Source organism: Phacochoerus africanus, chromosome 10 (assembly GCF_016906955.1).
Source record: "Phacochoerus africanus isolate WHEZ1 chromosome 10, ROS_Pafr_v1, whole genome shotgun sequence".
NCBI classification, from domain to species: Eukaryota; Metazoa; Chordata; class Mammalia; order Artiodactyla; family Suidae; genus Phacochoerus; species Phacochoerus africanus.
This window is the reverse complement of record NC_062553.1, coordinates 4,430,358-4,456,032: the sequence shown is the minus strand read 5'-3', so window position 1 is coordinate 4,456,032 and position 25,675 is coordinate 4,430,358. Positions and strand designations below refer to the sequence as shown.

General features: G+C 51.7%; 2 protein-coding genes across 2 annotated transcripts in view; one reads left to right on the top strand and one right to left on the bottom strand.

Moving 5' to 3' along the window:
- The window catches only part of JAKMIP1 (janus kinase and microtubule interacting protein 1), a 141,793-nt gene extending 126,653 nt beyond the window's left edge, over positions 1 to 15,140 (bottom strand). Inside the window, exon 1 of the mRNA XM_047798564.1 lies at positions 14,833 to 15,140. The gene's annotated coding sequence lies outside the window, so the exon portion shown is untranslated. The remainder of the gene's footprint in view (positions 1 to 14,832) is intronic.
- The window catches only part of LOC125138144 (uncharacterized), a 130,278-nt gene that overhangs the window by 57,181 nt on the left and 47,422 nt on the right, over positions 1 to 25,675 (top strand). The window contains exon 3 of the mRNA XM_047799405.1: positions 10,290 to 10,335. Coding sequence (XP_047655361.1) covers positions 10,290 to 10,335 — 46 coding nt within the window. The remainder of the gene's footprint in view (positions 1 to 10,289; positions 10,336 to 25,675) is intronic.

Sequence of the window (25,675 nt, the reverse complement as noted above, 5' to 3'; positions counted from 1 at the left end):
TCACCAAGCACAGGCTTCCAGTGATGAAATACATAAGTCATGGGCATATAAAATGCAGCAGGGTGACTGGAGTAGAGAATAGTGCATCGCATATTTGAAACCGGCGAAGAGAGTAGATCTGAAAAGTTCTCACCACAGGAAAAAATTTGTGGTAACCATAGGGCAATGGATGATACCTAGACTTACTGTAGTGATTGCTTCACAATGTATACAAATATCGAATCACTATGTTGCACATCTGAAACTAACATAATGTTACACATGAAATGCACCACAATTAATATATTTTTTTCTGATGGTGGTGGTGGAGTACCCTGTAAATGTTTAAGACTGGTTTACAGGGTTTTCAGGTTTCCGTTTCCTCGCTGATCTGTCTAGATGTTCTATCCATTATCGAAAGCAGGGGATTGAACGATCCAGCTCTTAGTGTTTAATTCTCTCTCTCTCCCTTCATTTCGATCAGTTTTTGCTTCATACAGTTTGGTACTCTGTTGTTAGCTGTATATCTGTTAATAATTGTTACATCTTCCTGATGGATTGCCCCTTTTATCACTATAAAATATTACTATTCAACTTCATTATAAAGTATCCCTCTTTATCTCTAATTTTTATTTTAAATCTATCTCATATGGTATCAGTATGGTCACTCTAGCTTTCACGTGGTTGCTCTTTGCATGATATACCTTTTTCCTTCCTTTTACTTTCAATCTATTTGCATCTTTGAGTCTAAAGATGTATGGCATCTGTAGACAGCCTATAGTTAGATCATTTTTTTTTTTGTCTTTTTCTAGGGCTGCACCTGCAGCATATAGAAGTTCCCAGGCTAGGGGTCGAATCAGAGCTGTAGCCGCCAGCCTACGCCACAGCCACAGCAATGCTAGATCGGAGCCATGTCTGCGACCTACACCACAGCACAGGGCAACACCAGACCCTTAACCCACTGAGCAAGGCCAGGGATCGAATCCACAACCTCATGGTTCCTAGTCGGATTCGTTAACCACCGAGCCATGATGGGAACTCCTAGATCATTTTTAATATATTCCAACAATCTCTGCCTTTTCACTGGATTGTTTAATCCATTCACATTTAATGTTATTGGGGGGTTGGTTTTGCTTTTTTTTTTTTTTTGGTCTTTATAGGGCTGCACCCATGGCATATGGAAGTCCCCAGGCTAGGGGTCTAATCGGAGCTGCTGCTGCTGGCCTACGCCACAGCCACAGCCACAGCAATGCAAGCAAGATCCAAGCTGCGTCTGCAGCCTACACGAGAGCTCACAGCAACACCGGATCCTTAACCCACTGAGCAAGTCCGGGGATCAAACCCACAACCCCACAGTTCCTAGTCGGATTCGTTTCTGCTGCACAACAACAGGAATGCCTAATGTTTTTGTTGATATAGTTGAGTTTACATCTGCCATTTTACTTTTTCTATATATCTCATGTCATCTGAGTTCCTCTAACCCTCCTTTGCCGTGTTCTTTGCCATTATAATGAATCAGGCATATACGACAACACAACAATTTCAAAGAGCTACTTCTTTTTAATTCGATAGCAAAATTACCTCTCCAAGAATTTTTAGTTTCTTAAACTGCTTATTTTCTAATGACGATTTTTTTTTCTGGTTCCAGAAAACAGGAACAAATCTAATATTCACCCACTAGGTATGGGACACCATCTACAAAAGTGTCAATTACCAGCTTCCGGGGTTGGAGGAGTTGAGGCTACGATTTGACCGTCCCACAAAGAGGAGGGATGGGGCCATTCACCATGTTTTGAGGATCCCCTTCATGACACGTTCAGTGTCCTGACAGTTCAGTGCTTCCAGCCAAGGTGGGAAGGATGGTTGGAATTCACAAGAGTCCACAGTGTGGATAGTTTCAGACGTCCTGGCACTGCTCTCACAGACACTTGACACAGATGCTAACAAAGATCCAGTGAGCAGAGGCCCTTTCTACACCTGCTGCAAGAAACAGATAAGACAGCACAAACTGATTAGCCCACATCCCTGCCTGAGAGCGATTTTAACACCCACCACCACCACTACCATCTACGGATCACTTGACCTCGTAGTTCACCTACAAAGCCCTCTATTCATCAGCACACATGAAGGGAAGCTACAATCCAGGGGAGTCGTGAGTTGTGAAATCCCAAATTCACAGCTTATGTTATGAACGCCTGAGGTTTGGGACACCCAGCGCCCCCTCTCCCATCTCCTGGCTGGAGCACTTCCAGGTTCTGATGTCCTGTCCAGCAAAAGGCCATGTTTGTCTATTTGGACTGAAGTGTCTTCCATTCATTTTTAGCTGCCCCTCCAGAAAACTCAAGAGCTCTACAACGTCCCCATAAACTGGGCTCATCCTGGGTGCCTGGCATTCTTCCAGGGAGAGGGAGATCATGTCCGTAAAATGCCCAAATGGCAAATTCCCAGGAGTTTAAGCAGGTTGGGCATAATTTGGGGACATGCAGGCCCTTTTTCAAAATAAGATGTCTGGTTGGCACAAAAAAAAAACAAAAAACAAAAAACACCTCATCCAGCCCTGATCCTGGAAGGATCCAAGACCCAATTATTGCCAGGCTTAATGAGCTCACTCGCCCAGCTGCCCTGACCCAAGGAAACAGCCCTGCCAACTTCCAAAAAGGAGGCGTGTCTTCCAAAGCGTATTCTGAGATGCAGCTCGAGAGAATGGAAGAAATCAGGTCAATTTAACGAGGAATAGGACCTGCGAACACAAGAACATGGCTTGGATTCTGAAGAACAGCTTTCTAACATTTTCTTCACCCTAAACCAAAAGCAGGCTGCCATCCAGGCAGTGAAATCCCCGTGTGCAGAAGGGAAGCTGGATTAAGTTCCACAGAAGCTTCACAAATATCATCTCGGGGCTGACAGCACCACCTGGGATGTTTTGATCCCAAGTATGGAGGTGCCCAAGGTCTGGAGAGTTGATGTCACACTATAGGCGCCTGGTGCGGAGAATAGAGGGGGGGCTTCTTCAGGGCAGAACAGACCAGATGCAAACAACAGCAAACAATCTTCAGCACCAGACTCCCGCCACTGACATTCTAGGATTCTGATATTACAGGAATATGAAACATACTCGTTTTTTATTTCTTGGCTCAGAAGTGAAGCCAATTCACCCATAATGCTATAAACACCAAATCTCGAGGCTAAAGGTCAAATGCTATCGACCACCTACTATGCACCCCATCCTGTGCAGGGCTCTGGGAATGCCACTGTGAACCAGGCAGCATCCTTAATCTCCTGGGACCTTCTGGCTAGCGAGAGAGTCAGACAAGACACTGGCAGCTGGAATATAGAATCCAGAGCAGTTGACAGAGGGATGCTCAGGGCAGCAGAAGCCCTTGGGACATCGCTGACCCGGCCTGCAGAAGCGGAAGCGTTGTCAGGGAAGGTTCCTGGAGGAAGCAAGGCTGAGGATGGATGTTAAGCACAAGTGGAGGGTGTTCACCAGGTGGATGGGGGCAGGGAAGGCGAATGGGCAGATCCGCCAGAGGGAACAGCATATGCGAAGGCCTGGCTCAGTCCAGCTAGACATCTACTGAAGGCATGGGAGAAGGGCAAGGCAGGAGCAGAGCACACACGCCACACTGGCAAAATCAGGAGAGCAGAGCAAGCCTCTTCACTCTCTCCGTCTGCCTCCAGGCTGCTCCTGTCTTAATCCAGCCCCAGTGACTTCATTCACTGTACCTACACTTGCAGAGCAAGCAAACAGGTTTCTCCTTGAGCCCCAGCATCCCCGCTGGGCTGGGGGGCCTGCAGGGTATCACAGGACAGGGTGTGGGGAGGGTGGGGAGGGAGGATGCAAGCAGACGGAGCTGGCAAGCAAGGGTCTGGAAGGAGAGACAGTGCTTAGCAAGGGGTACAATTCATGGGAATATATGAGAATTGAGGGGGAAGCAGGCCATGGGGGCCTCGAACCCAGGCTAAAGTGGTTGCACTCTTTTCATAAGCAATCAGCAGATTGAGGTAGCTAGAGGAGGTCTGACCCCACCACTGCCGTTTCTACCTGGGTAACCCCAGGTAAGCCACTCATTCTCCAGCAATGAGGCAGTGCCCCGCAGTGAGGGCTGGAAAAGAAGACTCGCTGCTGCCCGCGATAACCCACTTCCAGGAGTTCCCAGTGGGACTCAGTGGGTTAAGGACCCAATGTTGTCTCTAGGAGGATTGCGGGTCCACTCCCCAGCCTCACTCAGTGGGTTAAGCATCTAGCGTTGGCGCAAGCTGCAGTGTAGGCTGCAGGTGCGGCTCGCAACCGGTGTGGCTGTGGCGCAGGCTGCAGCTGCAGCTAAGCGTACCCCAGCCGGCAGTGCAAGGCCAGGCACCTGCAGGCAGGTGGGTGTGTGGAAGATGAGAGGGACGATGCTAGCTAACGGTTGGGAAACTCTGACAAAATCCCTCTTCGGGACGGGGACAGGGGTGTGCCACCCTCCAAATGCCAGAGCTCCCAGGGTGAAGTGATTTGTTTCCCTCGTGGCTCCTGGCTGGATCTGGGAGCTCCATGGAGACTCCCTCCCAGGTCTGGGAAAGCGCGGGAGAGCCTTTCAAGCAGAGAAGGTGCGCAAACAGGGAGGTGCCTCGCCCTGCCTTGAGAATCTCGGAGGCCCTCGTCCAATCAAAGCTGGCCGTACAGTAGCCCCGCCCACTATGCAAAGATTCTCCCAGAGATCTCCGCATGCGGGGGCCGACGGAAAGGAACGTGCAAACTCTTTGGAGGACGGAAAAATTCGGGTGCGGTTATTATAGGCAGAGGGATTAAAAGGGTCAGAGCCACTGAATGGAGGCGACTCAGCTGAGTGGCCGATGCTCTTCGGTCATCCTATAGCCGTCATCTTGGGTGCCAATTAGCAAGAGGCTACCACGCACCAGCCCTTAGGTGTCTGCCCAGACAGCTCCCGTTAGAGCCCCGGCTCTCATCGCCCTATGCCTGTGGTCCTGTCCCCTTACTTTAATTATATCCTGCAGGGAAGAGTTACTGTCGTGATGACCTGGCTTGTGTTTTACTTATGGGTCTCCCCGGTCTCAGAATCAGAGCTGCCACAGGCAGGGACCTTGCCTGGGTCTTCGTGGGGCTCTGGTCTCTTCCAGGGGCCACAGGAGGCCCTCAAAGGGCACTGTCGTTGTTCATCATCAGACGGAGCGTCCAGTTTACAGAGGAGGAAACCGAAGCACAGAAAAACTGTAACTTTTCAGTTCAGGATGCTCAGTATGGAGGAAGTTGAGTGTGCCTAGCTCTTAGAGGCAGGGTGAAGGTCAGAAATAACCACACACAGCTCAGGGTGCTGCTGCCACTGTGGCCAGGACACTCCACAGAAGGCAGAGCCACCATCCTCTGGGCCTGGTCCCTGCCCTTGAGGCACTTAGAGTTTGGCAGCACTGTCCCCCCAAAATACAATGTGAACCCCACGTGCAATTTTAAATTCTCTACTAGCCACATTAAAAAAAGAACAAGTAAAAACAAAGAAAAAAAATGGAAAAAGTAAAAAACAAAAATAAAGAAAAAAAGTGAAACTAATTTAATAATTCATTGCATTTAACCCAATATACCCAAAAGTTTTGTTTCAACACATCATCCATGTTAAAGTTATTACTGAGATCTTTTTCACCCTTTGTCCTACAAAGTCTTCAAAATCCAGTGCAAATTTTTCACTCTCCAGCCCGTGTCAGTTCACAGGAGCCACATCTCAATGCTCGAGCCCTGAGGGGCCACCAGAGTGGACAGGTCGGCTCCAGGAGTCCTCTGGCTCCCTTGGGACAAGTGAGCAGATGAGCTAGGAGACTCATTCGCAATCACTATAATCATGACCTCCGCAATCACCACCAGCGCCCAAACACCTACTGTGCCCTGCCGTGCTCTGGGCTGTCTACACAGTAATTTCTTTCTTTTTTTTTTTTTTTTTTTTTTGGTCTTTTTTGCCATTTCTTGGGCCGCTCTCACAGCATATGGAGGTTCCAGAGCTAGGGGTCCAATCGGAGCTGTAGCTACTGGCCTACACCAGAGCCACAGCAAAGTGGGATCTGAGCCACGTCTGCAACCTACACCACAGCTCACAGCAACACCGGATCCTTAACCCACTGAGCAAGGCCAGGGATCGAACCCGCAACCTCATGGTTCCTAGTCGGATTCGTTAACCACTGAGCCACGATGGGAACTCCAGCACAGTAATTTCTTTTCTTTTCTTTTTTCCTTTTTATGGCTACAACTGTGGCACATGGAAGTTCCTGGGCTAGGGGTGCAATCAGAGCTGCTGCTGCCAACCACAGCCACAGCAACACCAGATCAGAGCTGTGTCTACAGCCCACACCACAGCAACACTGGATCCTTAACCCGCTGAGCCAGGCCAGAGATCAAACCCACATCCTCATGGATACCGTCAGGTTCTTTACCACTAAGCCACAATGGGAACTCCCTACGCAGTCACTTGGGACATTCGCGCGCACCAAGCCCAGAAGCTGGAGACACTGAACTTTCTCCATACTGGACCGAAGAAAAAGAGTGAAGCTTGCAAAGATGAAGTAACGTGCTCCAGATCACAGAGCTAGCAGAGTGGAGTTAGGAAATTAAGTCGCATCTGACTCCAAGCAACAGCTATATAACTGTGTAGGGAGACCTGCTGCCTGCCGGCACCCTGTGTGGGGAGACGGAAGAAAACATGCCAGACGAGGTTCCTGCCTTCGTGGTGCTTTTAATCTAGCTTAGGAGCACGGCGGGAACAATCACAGAGGGGGAAACAAAACTCCTTTCAGATCATGATGCTTTCAGAAGAAACCAGATGCCAAAGGGGAGAATAACAGTGGAGGGGCGGGAGTTCCCACTGTGGCTGACTAGTATCCATGAGGAGCCTGACTAGTATCCATGAGGACACGGGTTTGATCTCTGGCCTCATTCAGTGGGTTAAAGGATCGAGCACTGCCGTGAGCTGTGGTGTAGGTCGCAGACACGGCTCAGATCCTGCGTTGCTGTGGCTGTGGTGTAGGCCAGCAGCTGTAGCTCCAATTCGACCCCTAACCTGGGAACTTCCATATGCTGCAGGTGAGAAAAGAAAAAAGAAAGGAGTTTCTGTTGTGGCGCAGCATAAATGAATCCAATGAGTATCCATGAGAACGCAGGTTCAACCCCTGGCCTCGCTCAGTGGGTTAAGGATCTGGTGTTGCCATGAGGGGTGGTTAGGTCACAGACACGGCTTGGATCCTGCATTGCCGTGGCTGTGGGGTAGGCCAGCAGCTGTAGCTCAAATTCATCCCCTAGCCTGGAAATTTCCATATGCCTCGGGTGTGGCCCTAAAAAGCAAAAAAAAAAAAAAAAAAGCAGAGGAGGGGTGAGCTGGACATCTCCCTGGGAAGGGCAGGGAAGACCTCTCCAAAGAGGGGAAATTGAAGCAAAGATATGAAGGGTGAGCAGAAGCCAGTTCTGGTGAGGGCAGATGAATAATGAGCCGGGCAGCAGGTACAAACGCAAAGCATCCAGCACCTACCAGGAACCAAAAGAAAGGCGCCTGAGCTGCCTGTGCTGTGCCAGCTGCCTCTCTGGGCCACTGGGCTGGCCCCGTGTCAGCCCTGCTGCCTTTCCACGTTCTGGCATGGAAAATGAGAAACCAGCAAATGATTCTCCAGATATCAAGGGCATGTCAAGGCCAGAAGTGGCCAGCCCAGCGCCTGGCCTGGAGGGCACATCCACAACTATCTGATGAGTGGCTGAACCGATACCTTGGTGGGCAGTGGACGGACAGAGTGGAAACCCCCAAACAGAACCCAGGCAGCCGAGAAGCACTTTGAGCCGTGCTTCAAACTCTATGCACAAGAGCCACACGGCAGAAACCACCCAAGTGTCCATCAACAAATGAATGGATGACAAAATGTGGTCCAGCCTTACAATGGAATATTATTCAGCCTTAAAAAGGGATGAAGTACTGCCACCTGCTGTGATCTGGATGAACCTTGAGGACATGATGCCGAGTGAAAGAAGCCAGACACAAATGGCCTCATATTATAGGAGTCCCTTACATGAAATTCCAGAATCGGGAAATCACAGAGATGGAAGGCAGGCGGGTGGTGCCCAGGGCTGGGGTGGGGGGGACTTGACTGTCTCACAGGGAGAGCGTTTTCCCTGGGGGTGATGAAAGCATTTTAAAACTAAGAGGTGTTGGCTATACAACACTGTGAACATACTAAGTTATATTCTTTAAAATGGTTATTCTCATGTTGTGGGAACTTCAGTTCAGTAAAAAGGGGGGAGAAAGGGAGGAAAAAAGGAACTATTTCAGTAGAAGAGCCAGGAGCCTGTTAAATAAAACCCCTTGTCTGGGAGAGCAGACAGGAGTGACCAGCCTCCCGAAGCACTTTTGGAGAGAGAAAACACAGATGTCGCCAGGTTAAAAGACACAGGAAAGTCCCTTTACCAGATCACTCTGGCCTCCACCATCAATGCCTGGAATCCTCCGGGTTTTCCTGTCCTCCAAAGGAAGCAGGACACCCCTCAGGGATGCGTCCCACCTGCTCCAGGCCCCAGGAAGGGACGAGGGGCTAGTCCAGGGCTCCTGAATCAAAACGCCTCAGAGCTGGAGGCTCGGGGGCCAGCAGGACGAGCCAGCGCGTCCCCTGCCCTGGCACACACGTGGGTGTTACTGCCACAATGGGCAGCGCTTGGCAGTTCCGGGAAGGTCGCAACAGAACCTCCTTTCATTCCCCAAAGTGGTCCTTTGGCCAAGTCTGGGGAGAAAAGACAGCAGGAAACCTGTGTCCACACAGCTCATGGGCCCACTGAGGTCCACTTGGGGTTTGGGGGTGCATGACAGGTCCCGAGGATGATTCTAGGACCTGGAAAGGATCAAGGGGCCACCCCAAGCCACATAGAGAGGACAGACTGACCCAATCCCCGATTAAGGTGTGGCTGTTCCAGGGGACAGCATCATAGCTACTATCCACTGCCCGACACTGGGTCTCCCTTCTTTTTTTTTCTTTTTAGGGCCCCACCTGTGGCACATGGAAGGTTCCCAGGCTAGGGATCAAATCGGAGCTGCAGCTGCTGGCCTACACCACAGCCACAGCAAGACCAGATTCAAGCCATATATCTGTGACCTACAGAGCAAATTGCAACGATGCCAGACCACCCCCCCCGCCCCCCGAGCAAGGCCAGGGACCAAACCCTTATGGATACCAGCTAGGTTCTTAACCCACGGAGCCACAACGGGAACTCCCAGGCCTCTGTCCTTTATTTCACCCTCATAGCCCTGTGGTCTACGGGGACGGGGGTGGGGTTATTCCCATTTCACAAATGAGGACACTGAGCTGCGAAGAGCTCAAAGGGTGCAGGCCAGTTCAAACCCAAGGCTGCCATCGGAGCCTCTGGCGCTAAATTATAATGCCTCTGGTGTTTGCTTTTTTCCACAAAACCCCACAAGGCAGCATGGGGTCGTGATTTAGAATGTGGGCTGCCAGTTTGGGATGACGGAAGAGGTCCGGAGATGGATGGTAATGATGGTTGCACGAGAGTGTGAATGTACTTTTTTTTTTTTTTTTGTCTTTTTAGATCCATACCCAAGGCACAGGGAGGGTCCCAGGCTAGAGGTCGAATTGGAGCTGTAGCTGCCAGCCTACACCACAGCCACAGTAACGCAGGATCCAAGCCACATCTGCAACCCGCACCACAGCTCACAGCAACACCGGATCTTTAACCCACTGAGCAAGGCCAGGGATCGAACCCCCGTCCTCATGGATGCTGGCCAGGTTTAATAACCACTGAGCCACGACAGGAACTCCTGAATGAATGTACTTTAAAAAAAAAGTGACTATTTAAAAAGTGACCACTGAACTACACCCTTAAAAAAGGTTAAGATGTTAACTACTATTAAATCTTAAATATTGTATATATAAAACAAAGATATTTTAAGAATTGATGAGGTGTAAGACATTAAGAAACGGCCAACAAGTTTTTTAGAAAGAGGTACTAACTATGGAGCCCACATTCTCTGAACATGGTAAGATTCAAGAGAAGCTAATAAAAATATAAATTCCTGCCCCCCTCGAAAAAAGTAGTAACATGAGCTGCTTGGGTTCAAATCCCTGCTCCCCCACGTCCCAGTTTTGTGACCCTGGGGGCTTCAGAGCCTCCCTGTGCCCACCTGTAGAGCAGGAACTGCAGGGCACCTCTTTCTGGGGGTTGTGTCCAGGACTGAATGAACTTAAACCAGAGAGAGAGCACAGGCCAGGGGATGGCAAGCTTCTGCACAGGGCCTAGTGGTAAATGTCTCTGGCTTTCCTGGCATCTGCCCCAGTTGCCCAGCTCTGCCAGTACAGGGCAGAAGCGGCCATCGACAAGAGGTACGCAGATGGGCGTGGCTGGGTGCCAATAAAACTTTATCAAATCGAGCTGCGGGCTGATGAGCAGTCGCTTGCACATACCCTGGCACTTGGGAAGGGCTCGCCCAACATTAACTGTTACACTTAAGAAAAACAGCATTTATCTCAGTTCATTTCTGTAGACCAAGGAGCGGTACAGGAATCCTTGCTGCGGTTCTGGAAATAAATACAATCACCAAAGACAAGAGCAGAACCCCTGGCCCCACTGTGGAGCAGGCCCCTCCATCCCTCTCAGCAGGAGGTGGTCCCCTCTCTGCTGCTTTTTTTTTGGTCTTTTTGCCATTTCTTGGGCCACTCCCATGGCATATGGAGGTTCCCAGGCTAGGGGTCCAATCGGAGCTGCAACCTCTGGCCTACGCCAGAGCCAAAGCAATGCAGAATCCAAGCCACATCTGCAACCTACACCACTGCTCACGGCAACACCGGATCGTCAACCCACTGAGCAAGGGCAGGGACCGAACCTGCGACCTCATGGTTCCCAGTCAGATTCGTTAACCACTGCGCCACGACGGGAACTCCCTCTGCTGCTTTTGGGTTGATTTCCAACCAGCGTGCTAATTACCTCCTTGGCTATTCTGCAAGTACTAACCCTACAGGAGGGGCTTCTGACCCCTGCCCTTCACAGCAAGAGGCCCCCAGGGACCCCTTCCTTCTCCCTGCCCCTCCCTGCTGACCCAGAGTCGCTGGCTGTCCATCTGGCTTTGGAATGGCATAAGCAGAGAAAACATTTTCCGGAGGCATTCAGGGCTAGAATGACCATCCAGGGTCCCACTGCTGGCCAGCCTTGGGGTCTTTTTCTGAGCCTCAGGCTACAGCAATTCCAGTAGCTACTACCAGCTTTAAGGGAAACTGTTTCTATAAAAAGCTCCGAGAAGGCTCCTCTGATTGAAAGCTTCTTCCAGCAGCCCTCGAAGAAGGTTGCCTTTGTATTACAGGCATCGGCGTGCTTCCTGGAGCAACACCTAAGCTCCCAGCGAGTGACTCTGGCTGGTTAGTTCCACCTCCGCCTCCACCTCCAGTCAGAGCCCTGCTTGTCAGCTGTTCCCAGAAAGCCTCACCCCGACCGGCGCTGTGCAGTTGAAATCAGATAGTTCACCGCAGGAGTGGGAGTTTAAGCCGCGATGGAGAGCTCTTTTCCTTCTGGGAACATCACTGGAAGAGGAACGGGCACAGAGAGGTCAAGTGACTTGCCCAAAGGCACACAGCCAGCAGGGTCTGAGCTGGTCGTCAACGCAGTGCCTCTGACCTGGCCCTGTCCCCTCACAGCTCGCCGCACCTCGACGGTGGCCACTGCTTTTAACTGTTAGTTCCATTAAGAGTTTTCCTAAGAATTGGGTGGAAATTCCTATAAGCGCTGCCCACCGACACTGAGCAGGAAAGGAGTCTCAGAGGAACTGCTCTGGGACCAGGGGACTCTGAGCTCAGGATTCCTGCCCTGAGCTCTCGGCACCTGCTCACACAAGTCTGCACAACTGGAATCAGCCAACATGGCAGCTGCCCCCGTCTTCTCTCATTGCCACTTATTGAGTATTGAATATTTAGCTAATTGGCCTGATGGTCTCAGTGTGGGAAGGACAAAGAGGGCCCCTAACTGGGGCGTTTGCTCCATGACAAAGCTAAAGGAGTTATTTTCTTAGATCACTTATCTCACACTCCATCATTGTCACAGCTACTTATTCAAGTGACTCTAATGCCCAGAGACCGCACTTCGGAGGCCCACACCGACTCAGCCAAGGAGAGACCACTGCCCTCCGATGAACAGGAGATGGAGGTTCAGAGAGGTTAATCCTCTTGCCCAAGACCACACAGCCAAAGGGAACAGGACACAGGTGAGCAGAGCTTCAGAAGCCCTGCAGGTTGGCCCAACCACTTCAAGGGAGGGGGCCGACAGAGAAGAATCAAGATACACTGCAATCACCCCAGTCTCTCCGAGGAGGCCCCCCGTTTCAGTTAGAAAGCCCAAATGCTTCCTGCTTGCCCAATCACAGCTGAGTGAGGGGCAGGGCCCCACGGGAACCCCGGCGGTCTGGCTCCAGGGCCTGCAGAGAGACGGGTCCTGTGCTATTGGAGGTAAACAGCCACAGTGCACTGGGGTGATTGCTGCTGGTTTACAGCTCCCCCAGAAATGCTTCCTCCTGCCCCTCCTCTGCCAGCCCCACCTAGCTCTGTGTGCTAGGAGAGCAGGTTCCATCCTGCCTCCGGGTCAGGGAGAGCGGAGCCGTCGTGCTCTCCCCCTCTGTACGTGTCTCTCTTACAGCGCTGGCAGGATGGGGGCCTGTGTGACAGCCTCCCCAGGGAGACGGAGCCCCCCCAAAGACAGGCTGCCTCTCACTGAGCCCCTGGTCTCCAGTGGGCAGGTCTGCTTAAGGAAAAATGACCCAAGTGTGGCACAATGTAAAGATGTAAAGTTCTGAGACATGAGAGGACCCACAATCTGTTTGGCAGAGTCCGGGAACACCACAAAGACGCAGCATAAGAGCCGGGCCTTACTGTATGCATAGGAGTTCTCCAGACAGACGGGGGAGGGGGACATTTCCGGGTGAGACACAGCATGTGGGGAAAAGCTAAGCCTGAAGACGAGTCTGAGGACACAGAGATGGCACATGTGGCTGAGACAATGTGGCAAGGAAAGCTGGGCCAGGGAAGCCGGGATTGGGGAGAAGCCAGGATTGAGGAACCTGAGAGGTCACAGGCGAGAGGGAAGCGCGGGTGGCTGATGAAGGAGGAAATGGCAATGAACTCATCTGTTGGACCTGCACTCCGACCCTTTGAGGGACTTCTCGCTGTGACAGATTCAAGGCAAGCGGTAGCCCAGACTCTGAGTGGAAAGGTTCACCATTACTGATCACACGGGGGAGTCTCAACAACAAACACTGTGCAACCACCCATAGGCCTCCATCAAGTTATATAAAACGAAACTTTGCTGAGAGAGGCAAATGCCCTGTGGGCCAGCAACCCCCCCTCCCGGGGCGGGGGGCGGTGCTGCCCCTCCCCCTCACACATGGCACATGGGGGCTCACAGAAGATCCACCCACCTGCCTGAAGCCGTGGAAGAGAAGCCAGGTCCTTGCATGGCCTCACTCCACCCCAGCGGGTCACCCTGAGTTGGGGGGAGGGATCCTTAGGCCTGATATTTACTCTGGGCCTGAGGCTGCCCCTTGCCCCCACCCTCAGACCTCTCAGTCTGGTCTGGGGGGCAGAGGCCACCAGATGGGACAGCAGTGTGTCCAGCTCTGCCATACAGGGAAGCTTGTTCTAGAAGGAGCCGTCCAGTTGAAGGAGGGGCGTTCCCGGAGAGGGAACAGCACGAGCAAAGGCCAAGGACAGCGTGCCTGTGAGTGTGCATGGAAGGGGTGGGGGCGGCGGAGGAGGACCTGCGGTTAGATACAGTATCTCTGAAGCTTAAAAAGCTGGGCAGAGGCTAGCAGAGAACCCAGGCCAGCCAGGACATCAGGAGAAGGGCAGAGTAGTGTTGGGTGGGGAGGGGAGGTGGTGTGTGTACGATGGGGGTGCTTTTAGGAGAAGGATTCCAGCCTGAGAAGCAGCCTCTATGAGGGATGACGAGGCCAGATCCTCAGGAGCAAAGAGGGTGGAGTGATGGAGCGAGGGGGCCAGGGGCAAAGGCGCTGCAGGCCAGAGGCGGCTGGCCTGAACGCACAGCGTCCTGCAAGGTGCCTGGCCCTGGAGAGAGCCAATCCCAGTGCACCATCTCCCAAGGCCCAGTGCGCCCAGGGCGCGCCGGCCAGGCAGGAGGGTGGGTACCAGCCTTTCTTCCCATTTCTCCAGCCTCCTCCCCAGCGCCCACGTGGGCGGAGCAGCGTGGGGGGGGGGGTGCGTGGCAGGGGCTGAGGCAGCGTGTGCTGTGCGTGGGGTGGGGGTGCCGGCGGGGTGGCCTCGCCCTCCTGGCCCCCTGCCGCCAAGGCGCGGCCCAGGCTCCATCCTCCGTGCCACCTCGGCCGGCCGGCGGAGATCAGGGGATCCAGACCTACCTACTCAGTGGGTGGGACACGGAGGGAACCGGCCAGCCACGCCCCCCCGCGCCACTCCCAGGAGGCACCCGGTGGGTTCCCCTCCCCCTCCTTAGTTTGGGGGCAGAATGGGGAGAGGAGTGGGAACGGGGGTGGCGTGAGGAAGAGAGGAGGGCTGGGGGCGGGAAAAGGAGGGGGCCTGTGTGGGGAGGCGACGCAGAGTCCTCCGGCTGGGAGACGTTGAAGGGGGATTTGGAGGGGAGTGGGGGATGGGAATGGAAGGGTGGGGAACCTAGGAGGTGAGATGCGAGAGTGGCAGCGGAATCAAAAGGGGGCGCGAAGGCTGGAGGAGGGGAGGGGAAGGTGGGCGATGGGGCGGGGCAGCACCGGTCACTGCGTCCATTACCACTGGGTCAGCCCATCGGTCGCGGGGTCCGCGGGTCCCCTTTGGCCAGCGCGCGTCTCCCGCCCCCGGCGCACCTGTACCCACCTGCTCGGTGCTCAGGCCCGAGCCGGGCAGCAGCAGCGGGCGTAGCGAGCGCAGCCCCGCGCCGCATCCTCCGGCCGCCCCCTCCCCGCCCCGAGCTTACGCTGCCGCTGCCGCCGCCCCCGCCTTAAAAAGGACAAAACGGAACGGAAAAAGGATGCATGCAAAAAAAAAAAAAATCGTAAGAAGCAAATGAGGAAGACGGGCTGGCGCGCACGCGGCTCGGCGGGGCGGGGGTCGAGGTGCAGCGACGCCGGTGATCCTGCTCCGGGAAGCTGGCCGGCGCGTGCCGCACACTCCCGGCTGCAGCTCCTTGGGCCGCCCGGCGCCCGGCTCGCAGAGCGGCCCCGCCCCTCACCCAGGGCGCCCCTCTGGTTGGCCCGTCCTCCTGCCAGTCAGTGGGGAGGGCCCGGTACTTGCCCCGCCTCCGCCCGGGGCAAATGCCGGGAGCGGTTCTGCTGCCGAGAGCAGAGTTTTTCCGAAGAGGCCTGAGCGTGCGCAGTGGGCCTCGTGGCCGGTGCCAGGGATGGGCTGGGATTCAACGGCCGGGCTCCTCCAGCCTAGCCGGCCGACGGTCCGCTGGATCGAGGCTCCCCCCGGGAGGGGCTTTCGGCTCCACCTGGAGCTAAGGACCCCAGGAAGGCTCACACCCAGTTTGATGGGCGTATGCATATAACCTGGGGCTGTGGCCATTCTGGGCCATCCATGGGCTGGAAGGCACAACCACCATACGTACCGTTTTCCCCCTTTGTAGAGATTAATGGAAAATGTTGGTGACACAGCCCACAAATGGCAGAGCCAGGGGTCTTACTCTTGAGCCAGTATCTTTCACCACCAGGCAAAACAGCATCCCCAAACAGTGGTAGAATGAACAATGCGATGTCCAGCTGGGGCTTGAAGGAAGCCTACAATTTAGCAAAGAGTCATTCATACAGTTTTGTTTCACAAATATTTATTTATGCATTTTTAAAGTTAAAGTGTAGTTGATTTACCTTACTGGGCCGATTTCTGCTGCACAGCAAAATGACCCAGTCAAATACATATATACACTCCTTTTCTTATATCTTCTATCCTGGTTTATCCCAAGGGATTGGATGTAGTTGCCTGTGCTGTGCAGTAGGATCTCATTGCTTATCTATTCTAAATATAATAGTTTGCGTCTGCCAAGCCCAAACTCCCAGTCCATCCCACTCCCTCCCCCATTCCCCTTGGCAACACAAGTCTGTTCTGTTTTGTAAATGGGTTCACTTGTCGTTTCTCAAATATTGTACCAGGTATACATTCTATGTACCAGGTAACCATTAAGATCTAGAGATACCACAGTGAAAAAAAAAAAAAAAAACAGAAAGCCAACAAGCTGCTTCCTGAATTTCACATTCTAGCAAAGAGAAATGAAGAAAGAGCATCCACTTAACAGGTAACCATCCTGATTGGAGGAAAATGTGGCATATTTAAGAGTCTAAAAAAGAGTGGGTGTCTCCAGGCCACAGAGAGATGAGTGGGAGAGTGGGGAAAGATGAAAATGGGGAGGTGGGCAGAGGCCAGCAGATGTAAGATTTTGTTGGCTATGGGAAAGAATTTGGAGTGTATCCTGAGATAACCTCCCCAGAGGAGGTGCTCTGTAGGACCACTGTCAGATTTATGTATTTAAAATGTACAAGTCAGGATAAACTAAGTTTAGCCCCAGTAACAAAGAAACTGGAATCTCACCATCTTGTTTCTTGCTCCCACATGGGCCAGTAGGGGGCTCTGCTTGCTCTGGTGAATCAGGAGCCCAAGTGGATGGAGGCTCTGTCTTAAACCATGTACCCACAATATTTTGGACAGTTGGAATGAAAGATGGCAAACTGCCCTGACTTTTCAAGTTTCCACTTGGAAGAGACATGTCACTTTCCTTCCTGGTTCCTTGGCCAAAGCAAGTTGCAGGACCACACCTGACTTGAATCCGGGTGGGGAGTGCAGACCTCACGTGTTCCAGGTAGAGGGGGAGAACTGGAAAATCTGTGGACAGATCTGAGACTCTCAGTGACAGATGCGTTGATGGCCTGTGGATGGTGGACAGTGTAGATCAAAGAAGCAGGTGGGTGTGGCTTTGGTGACAAGGAACAGGAGCTTCAGAGAGGGTCAAGCAATCAAACTGGCAAGACTTGCTCAAGGCTTGGACAGGGGCAGGAGAGAGGAGGCATCAGGGATGGGCCCCACTGCGATGGCTGAATCGCGTTCCAAGACAATCCAACCTTGAGGTTCTAACTCCCGGGATGTCAGAATGTGACTGCTTTTGGAAATAGGGTCATTGCGGATTAACTAGGTAAGATGAGCTTGTACTAAAGGGGGGTGGGCCTTAAGACCGTCCAACTGGTGTCATTATAAATAGGGGAGATTTCAACAGACACACACAAGGAGAATGGCTGTGTACATGAAGGCAGAAAGCAGAGAGATGTATCAATAAACCAATGAATGCCAAAGATTGCCAGCAAACCCCAGAAGCTAGAAGAGAGCCTTGAAACAGGTCATTCCCTGACACCTTCAGAGGGTGCATGGCCATGCTGATACCCTGACCCCAGACTTCTAGCTTCCAGAACTGAGAAACAATACATTTCTCTTGTTTAAGCCACTCAGCTTGGAGTACATTGATACATTGTTAGAGACTGTATTGGGCAATCTAAATGCCAACCATACAGTTGGCTTAACCAAATTAGCCATTTTTTCTCACTCAACAACAAAGCCCAAGGTAGGCCAGCCCTTATCTTATCCTCTTTCAGTCCTTCTCCAGCATATAATTTTCTTCTTCATCCTCATGGGGGCAAGATGGCTGCTATTCCCCCAGCATCTCACCACTATTCCAGTCAAGAAGAAAAGGAAAGGCAAAAGGCATACCTTGATTGGGTTTGTTCCCTTTAACCACTTTCTTGGAAACTCCTCCCAGGGACCCCTATTCTTGGACCAGGTCAGTGTCACATGGCCACCCCTGGCTTCATGGAAAATATTTTTTTGTTTTTATGGCTGAACCCACAGCACATGGAAGTTCTTGGGTCAGGTCAGGGCTGAAGCCAAGCCACAGCTGCTACATAGGGCTGTGGCAACACCAGATCCTTTAACCCACTGTGCCGGGCCAGGGATCAAATACGCACCTCTGCAGCGACACAAGCCACTGCGGTCAAATTCTTAACCCACTGTGCCACAGAGGGAACTCTGAAGTTTTTTAAAAATTAAGAGGGGTTCATTGTCGCCTGAAACACATTCAGGGTTCCGTTGGTGAGGAAAAGGGGAGAGTGGATTTTGAGCAGTAAGTAGCGGTGGTAGACTAGGTTTCATAGGACCTGGAGCTTCCACAATTTGGGAGGTTCTCTTTAAGAAAAAAAAGAAATATTTAAATTACAATATAAAATTAGGTACCAGGAGTTCCCGTTGTAGTGCAGCAGAAACGAATCTGTAGGAACCATGAGGTTGCGGGTTCGGTCCCTGCCCTTGCTCAGTGGGTTAAGGATCCGGCGTTGCCAAGAGCTGTGGTGTAGGTTGCAGACACAGCTTGGATTTGATGTTGCTGTGGCTCTGGCGTAGGCCGGCGGCTGCAGCTCCAGTTGGACCCCTAGCCTGGGAACCTCCATACACCGCAGGAGCGGCTCAAGAAAAGACAAAAAATAAAAAAAAGTAAAATAAGTTACAGTATAAAATTAGGCACCAGGAGTTCCCGTTGTAGTGCAGCAGAAACGAATCTGTAGGAACCATGAGGTTGCGGGTTCGGTCCCTGCCCTTGCTCAGTGGGTTAAGGATCCGGCGTTGCCATGAGCTGTGGTGTAGGTTGCAGACACAGCTTGGATTTGATGTTGCTGTGGCTCTGGCATAGGCCGGCGGCTGCAGCTCCAGTTGGACCCCTAGCCTGGGAACCTCCATATGCCTCGGGTGCGGCTTTAAAAAGCAAAAACAAACAAACAAAGCAAAATTCGGTGCCAAAGTAAATATTTATTTAGAATAGTTTAAAAAATCATAACAAATGTTTAAATGTTTCAAGTTCTCAGATATCGCAAACATTACAAAATCCAGAAAAATAATAGTTTTTTTTTTTTTGTCTTTTTGCTATTTCTTGGGCCGCTCCCACGGCATATGGAGGTTCCCAGGCTAGGGGTTGAATCGGAGCTGTAGCCTCCGGCCTACGCCAGAGCCACAGCAACGCGGGATCCGAGCCGCATCTGCGACCTACACCACAGCTCACGGCAACGCTGGACCCTTAACCCACTGAGCAAGGGCAGGGATCGAACCCGCAACCTCAGGGTTCCTAGTCGGATTCGTTAACCACTGCGCCACGACGGGAACTCCCAATAATAGTTTTTAAATTATGTGATATCCCCCTTTATAAGATCGTTCTCTACAATTTTTTGACTTTTTCATCCTTATGGACTGTCCCTTCATAGGGCAGTAATTTTGCAATATTTTTTCTATGGAGAGAATACGCAATTCAGTGTACTCTTCTGGTAACAGATTTTTTTTTTTGTCTTTTTTGTCTTTTTTGTTGTTGTTGTTGTTGCTATTTCTTGGGCCGCTCCCGCGGCATATGGAGGTTCCCAGGCCAGGGGTTGAATCGGAGCTGTAGCCGCCGGCCTACGCCAGAGCCACAGCAACGCGGGATCCGAGCCGCGTCTGCGACCTACACCACAGCTCACGGCAACGCCGGATTGGTAACGGATTTTTTAAAGTGTTCATTATAAAACTCTTTTGGCCTCATAACTCATGAACAGTCGTCATGTATATTTTTTAGATCGCTGTCAAATTTGGGAAAACCTCTATCATCCTTTCATTAAATGAACACTAAGATTGAAAAATCGCTTTATTTTTTTTTTTCAGTTTCCTCATCATAATTTTATACGTTTTCAGGATAAAAGTCAGTTGGTACAAATTCAAACAAGTCTTTGCCAAATTGTACAAATCTTCCAGAAGATGACTCGGGCCAGCTCTTCCAAAACCCACGGAGCGAGGAGGGGAACCTCAGAACAGCAGGGCCCAGGAATCAGCATTTTACTAAGTGCCCCGGGGCGGGGGGGATTCCGGTGTCTGCTGAGGCCTGAGAGGCCTGGATTAGGTGATTCCAAAATGGCCTTGTAAGGTCTGTAAATCCAGGTCTCCCCGTGGAAGAACTTTCTTTTACCTCTTTACCTTTTGTTTTTGTTTCTGTTTCTTAGGGCTGCACCTGCGGCACACGGAAGTTCCCAGGCTAGGGGTTGAATCTGAGCTGCAGCTGCCAGCCTCCACCACAGCCACAGCCACAGCAAAGCGGGATCGGTGCCACGTCTTTGACCTGCACCACAGCTCACAAGAAATGCCAGCTCCTTAACCCACTTAGCAAAGCCGGGGATCGAACCCACATCCTCATGGATACTGCTCGGGTTCGGTACCGCTGAGCCACAATTCGAACTTGCAAGAATCACCTTTTAAACCTCATTCCTCCCCTACCCATACATATACCTCGCACCCAGTGGCCCTGGGTTGGCACCGTGTCAGGGAGGGCACACCTGGAAGCCACTGAGAGGCCTACACAGGGCTGAGGACCATATACACGTGTCCCAGTAAACTCACACCCAGACATCCTTCACTCAGCTTCCCCTCAGCTGCACCCCCAAATGCCTTCCGCCACCCCAACACCTACCAACACGGGAGGAAGTAGGATGGGGAAATCAGAGGGAGAAAGATGGCGGGTGTTTGGGGCTGAACTGTCACCACACACACACACACACACACACACACACGCACACAGTGATGTGTTGGGGTCCCAACCCCCAGCACCTCAACCTGTGAATGTATTTAAAGTCTGTAATGAGCTCATTAAGGTGAATGAGGTCTTAAGGATGGTTCCTAAGCCGATGACTGGTGTCCTTATAAGAACAGATTAGGACAGAGACATGCGTGACGGGAAGGCCACGCAAGGACAAAGCAGGGAGCCAGCCCCTGCCAGCTAAGGAAAGAGGCCTCTGGGGGAACCAACCCCGCCTCCCAGATCCTCATCTTGGACTTGCGGCCTCTGGAATTGTGAGAAAATATTCCTGTGCCACCCAGTCTATGGTCCTTCGTCATGGCAGCCTTAGCAGTGGGCTTGACCAATTGTGGCTAAAATACCTCACTTTTGCAAAATTGTCAAAACTCTTGGACCACCAGAACCCATGGCTCAGGCCCTCCCAGGCGCTGGAGGCACCTGCAGCTTTACCCTCCTTAGCTTTGCAGTGAATCCACGTCCGCTGCCGTGTGCTCTCCGCACGCCCTTAGGACAAGCTTACAAGGCAGGTACCATCACTTCCTCCTCATTAGGGATCGGGGGCCCCAGGGCCCAGACCCAGCCAGCAGCAACACGGGGGCCAAGAGCCCGCCCTTCTTCTCCAAAGCGGCCTCCCCGGCACATGGGACTTACCAGGCACGACCCAGGCCTGGATGTCACAGGGGAGATACATTTTCGCTCAGCGTGAAGACACAGGCTCTCATCAGAAAGGCTGCTCTGAGAAGCTGCAGCCCCCATGCCCATGATGGCTGTGAACTTGTAAGAGTGTTGAGGCCTTGTGCCTGTCCCTGCAGGAGCCTGGCTGCCTTAACTGGGTCCTGGGGCTGCCACGTGCGAGCTGGTGACCTTCGGCAAGGAGCGGCACTTCTACTTTCCTCAGTTTCCTCATCTGTAAAGTGGAGTTTATGACAGTAAGAACCTCCTAGCCTTGGGGTGGCAGTAAATGAGTTAATATATATGAATCTGTATTGGTTTCCTGAGGCTGTATTCGTCAATGACCATGAATCGGAAGGCTTAAAAACCACAAAAATGTGTTGTCTCCTGGTATTATACGGCAGAAGCTCCAAATCAAGGTGTTGGCAGGGGTGCGCTCCCTCTGGAAGCTCTAGGAGAAAGTTCTTTCTTGTCTCAGGTGCTGGTGGCTCCAGGTTTTCCTTGGCTTGTGGCCGTGTCGCCCTGGTGTCCACCTCCATCTTCACGTGACCTTCGCCTCTGTGTCTGTGTCCTTTCTCTCTCTTGTCACACCCCGGCCACTCTATGGAGGGCTCACCCAGATAACCCAGTATGGGCTCCTCTCAAGACCCTTCACTTAATCACATCTGCAAAGACCCCTTTCCCAAATAAGTTCACACGTACAGGTTCCAGGATGTTATTGTAAATTAGGTGATTATTCAACTACCTCGTGATCAGTCCTAAGGAAGAAGAGAAAATGCTGGGAGAGCAGGTAACATGAGCTTGGCTTGGTCTGAGGGTCAGAGCGTCCTCCTTGAGGAAGTTAGCGCTGAGTATCAGCTCCTGGAAGAAGACAAAGAAGACAGAGTGTTCCAGGGAGAGTGCGCAGCGGCGTGGAGGCCCCAAGTTTGGACTTGACCGTCCAGTTGACAGGGGGCCATGGAGAGTTCTTGGGGAAGGGCCTTTAACCCCTAAAGGTGGCCTAGTGAGCATGTGCGGAAGAGCAGGTGGACCCCACCGGCTCCACTGAGGATTCTGCAGCCACCGACAGGCAGCCACTGGGTGCTGGTACTCTGCAGGGACCCCTGGATCACGCTATGGAAACTGCTCATCTCTGCCCTCAAGGGCTCATGGGCCAGTTGAGGCAGAAGTGTAGGTGGGCCATTACCATGGGGAAGCCCGGGACCCTAGGCGTGCAGGGGAAGGAACTCCTAGGGCCATTTAGGGAGTCCGGAGGGGCTTCCTGGAGGAAGAAGCACTTGAGCTGAGGTTAGATCTCGTTGGAGGAAGCACGCATTCCAGTTAGGGAACCTCCTGTGCTGAGGGACCAAGGAGGCTTCAAGACCAGGAGGTGGATTTCAGCCTGCTGCCCCCTAGAGGGCACTCAAGGTAAAGAGGCATGACCTCTTGGTGGGTGGAGCTGATTGACCAGCAGGGGCATTTGGGTGGAGACTGGGGTGACATGGAGGCAAGACACCACTGAATTGTTAAGGATGAAGAAGGTTGAGGGTGAGAACCAGGACGGGGTGAGCCATGGTCCCAGAAAGACTGGTCAGGACCCTTTAAATGACCTGCCCTCTGAGTGGTGACCTAGGCAGGGTGGGGGGGGGGCGGGTAATAACAGGAGCAAGCATTGGTCAAACTTGCCTTTGAGTACTGACTTATTTAACCCGCACCACTGACCTAGAGAGAAAGAGCGAGGTTAGGTAACTTGCCCAAGATCACACAGCCGGTAGAGCTGGAATTCAAACCCTGGCAAGCCTGGCTCTGGGGGTAAATAAACACATTGCTAATTACAACGAAGCTTTATTGGAGTCCCCATTGTGGCTCAGTGGTAATGAACCTGACTAGTATCCATGAGGACGTGAGTTCGATCCCTGGCCCGTTCAGTGGGTTAAGGATCTGGCATGGCATTGAGCTTGGTCTCGGTCACAGAAGTGGCTCGGACCTGGCATTGCTGTGGCTGTGGCGTAAGCCGGCAGCTGCAGCTCTGATTTGACCCCTAGCCTGGGCACTTCCATATGCTGCGGGTATGGCTCTAAAAGACAAAACAAACAAACAAAAAAAAGCTAACATTTCCTGAGCACTCGCTCTGTACCACGTACTGGGTTGAGCTTCACATATATTAACTAGGTTAATCCCTACCATATCCTGGGAAACTGAAGAGAGTAAAAGTTCGATAATCTGCCTAAGGTTCCCAGCTGGTAAATTGCAGGGCCAGGACTCAAACCAGCCAGCCTGGTCTCCCAGCGACAGACACCACTGTGCCCCTCTGTGGTTTCCTAAGTAGCAGGAAACTACTTTGGGGCTATAGGGGAGGTGCTTAGGGAAAGCGCCAGGCGTCCGCCTGAGGCGAGGGGTGCAGAAATCCCCCAGGTGCGTGAGGGACAGGAAGGAGGGCAAGGCAGCACCAGGCTCTGTCGCTGGCTTGGCCACATATTAGCTGTGTCCCTGGGACAAGTCCCATGGCCTCTCTGAGCCTGGATCTCCTCCATCAAATAGAGAGGATGCCACACCCCACACCTGCCAGACAGTCTAGGCTGTGAATCCTTTGATCCCAAGGTCATCATGAACCTCAGTTCCTGCCTCTGAGTAATGGGAAGAACAGAACCTACTTCGTAGGCTCCTTAGTCTATTTAAATAAATTCTGATCTCGATGCACCTAAAACAGGGTTGGAGCTGTTAGACTACTCAGTTGGTGAATAGTGCCAGTAACCATAGCAGAAATCTTGCCTCCTCCCATCCCTGCAGAGCAGGCATGCGATGCTCATTTTCTGGATGAGACAGTGGGGACTCAGAGGGGCCAGGTCCCTCTGACAAAAAAAGATCCGGAAGCTACAGCCAGGTCTCTGTGACCCCATGCTCTCCATCAATTCACTTCCAACTCCAAAGGATGCTGATGGGAACTCTGCTGAGAGAAAACAGCTGTCTGATTCCATTTATATAATTGTATCAAAATGACGAAATTCTAGAAATAGAGAAGTGATCAGTGGTTGCCAGGAGTTGGAGAGAGGGTGAGGAGATGGCTGTGGCTATGAAGGTTTAGCAGGAGGGATCCTTGTCTGGAGCTCTTCCATGTCTTCACTGGGCCGGTGGGCACACGCAGCTACACATGTGATACAACTGCATAGGACTAAACACACATGAGTTCGTGGAAAGCCAGGGAAATCTGAATAAGGTGGATGGCTAGGATCAAAGTTAATTGTCCTTTGGGTGATATTTTTCTGTAGTTTTCCAAGATGTTAACATTGGGGGAAACTGGAGGAAGAGTGTATTGTGTTACTTTGTATCTTTTCTTACAGCTACACATGAATCTACAATTCTCTTAAAATAAAAAGCTTTCAAATCTATTCTCCAAGTCCATGATTTTTTTTCCTGTGGAAAGGATCATTTGTGCCATAAATTAGATTCCAGATATAAGTGATATCATATGGTATTTGTCTTTCTCTTTCTGACTGACTGCACTCAGGATGAGTGTCTCCAATTCCATCCATGTTGCTGCAAATGGCATGGTTTCCTTCTTTTTAATGGCTGAGTAGTGTTCCATTGTGTGTATATACCACATCTTCCTAATCCAATCACTGTTGCCAAGGGGGAGGGGGAGGGAGTGGGGTGGCTGGAGAGCTTGGGGTTAATAGATACAAACTATTGCCTTTGGAATGGATTAGCAATGAGATCCTGCTGTGTAGCCTAGGGAACTATGTTTAATCACTTATGATGGAGTATGAGAATGTGCAAAAATAGAATGTATACATGTATGTGTAACTGGGTCACCATGCTGTACAGTAGAAAAAAATTGTATTGGGGAAATAACTATTAAAAATAATAATAATAATAAATAACCTATGGGGAAAAAAAAAGCTTTCGAGAAAACATTTCCAAAAAGACAATGGCGGCCATTAAGGTAGCTTACTGAGGCTCTTGCCTGGGGCAGGGGGATGGCTCAGGGGACCTGTGGGACTTTCCTCCAGAAGCAGCCTGGATGGAGCCAGGCAGGCAGAGTGCCAAGTTCTCCACCAACGTCAGGGCAGGGGGCAACTCTCAGCCCCAAGACCCCTGTGCCAGGACGGGCTTTCTCTTCTCCTTTCCACCTTTTAATGAAAACCGCTTTCTGTGGGCTGTTTCTGGTTCTACGAATAATGCATGCTCCTTGCAAAGGATGCAAACAATACAGGCAGATATGAAGAGAAAACCAAAGACACCTTGAATCTGAGTGGCTCCCATGAGCTCTCGGGCGAGCAGCCCTTCACGCATCCCCTTTGTGGGCAGAGACATGCAAACAATTTACGTGAATGGACTCCGTTTATGAGTGATATTTTCACTACAGATGCTTCTCCCTCCTCACTCTGCTATCACATCCCCACCAGGTAGCCCGTGTGAGCAACCTCCTTTGTTTTGTATTTTTCTCCG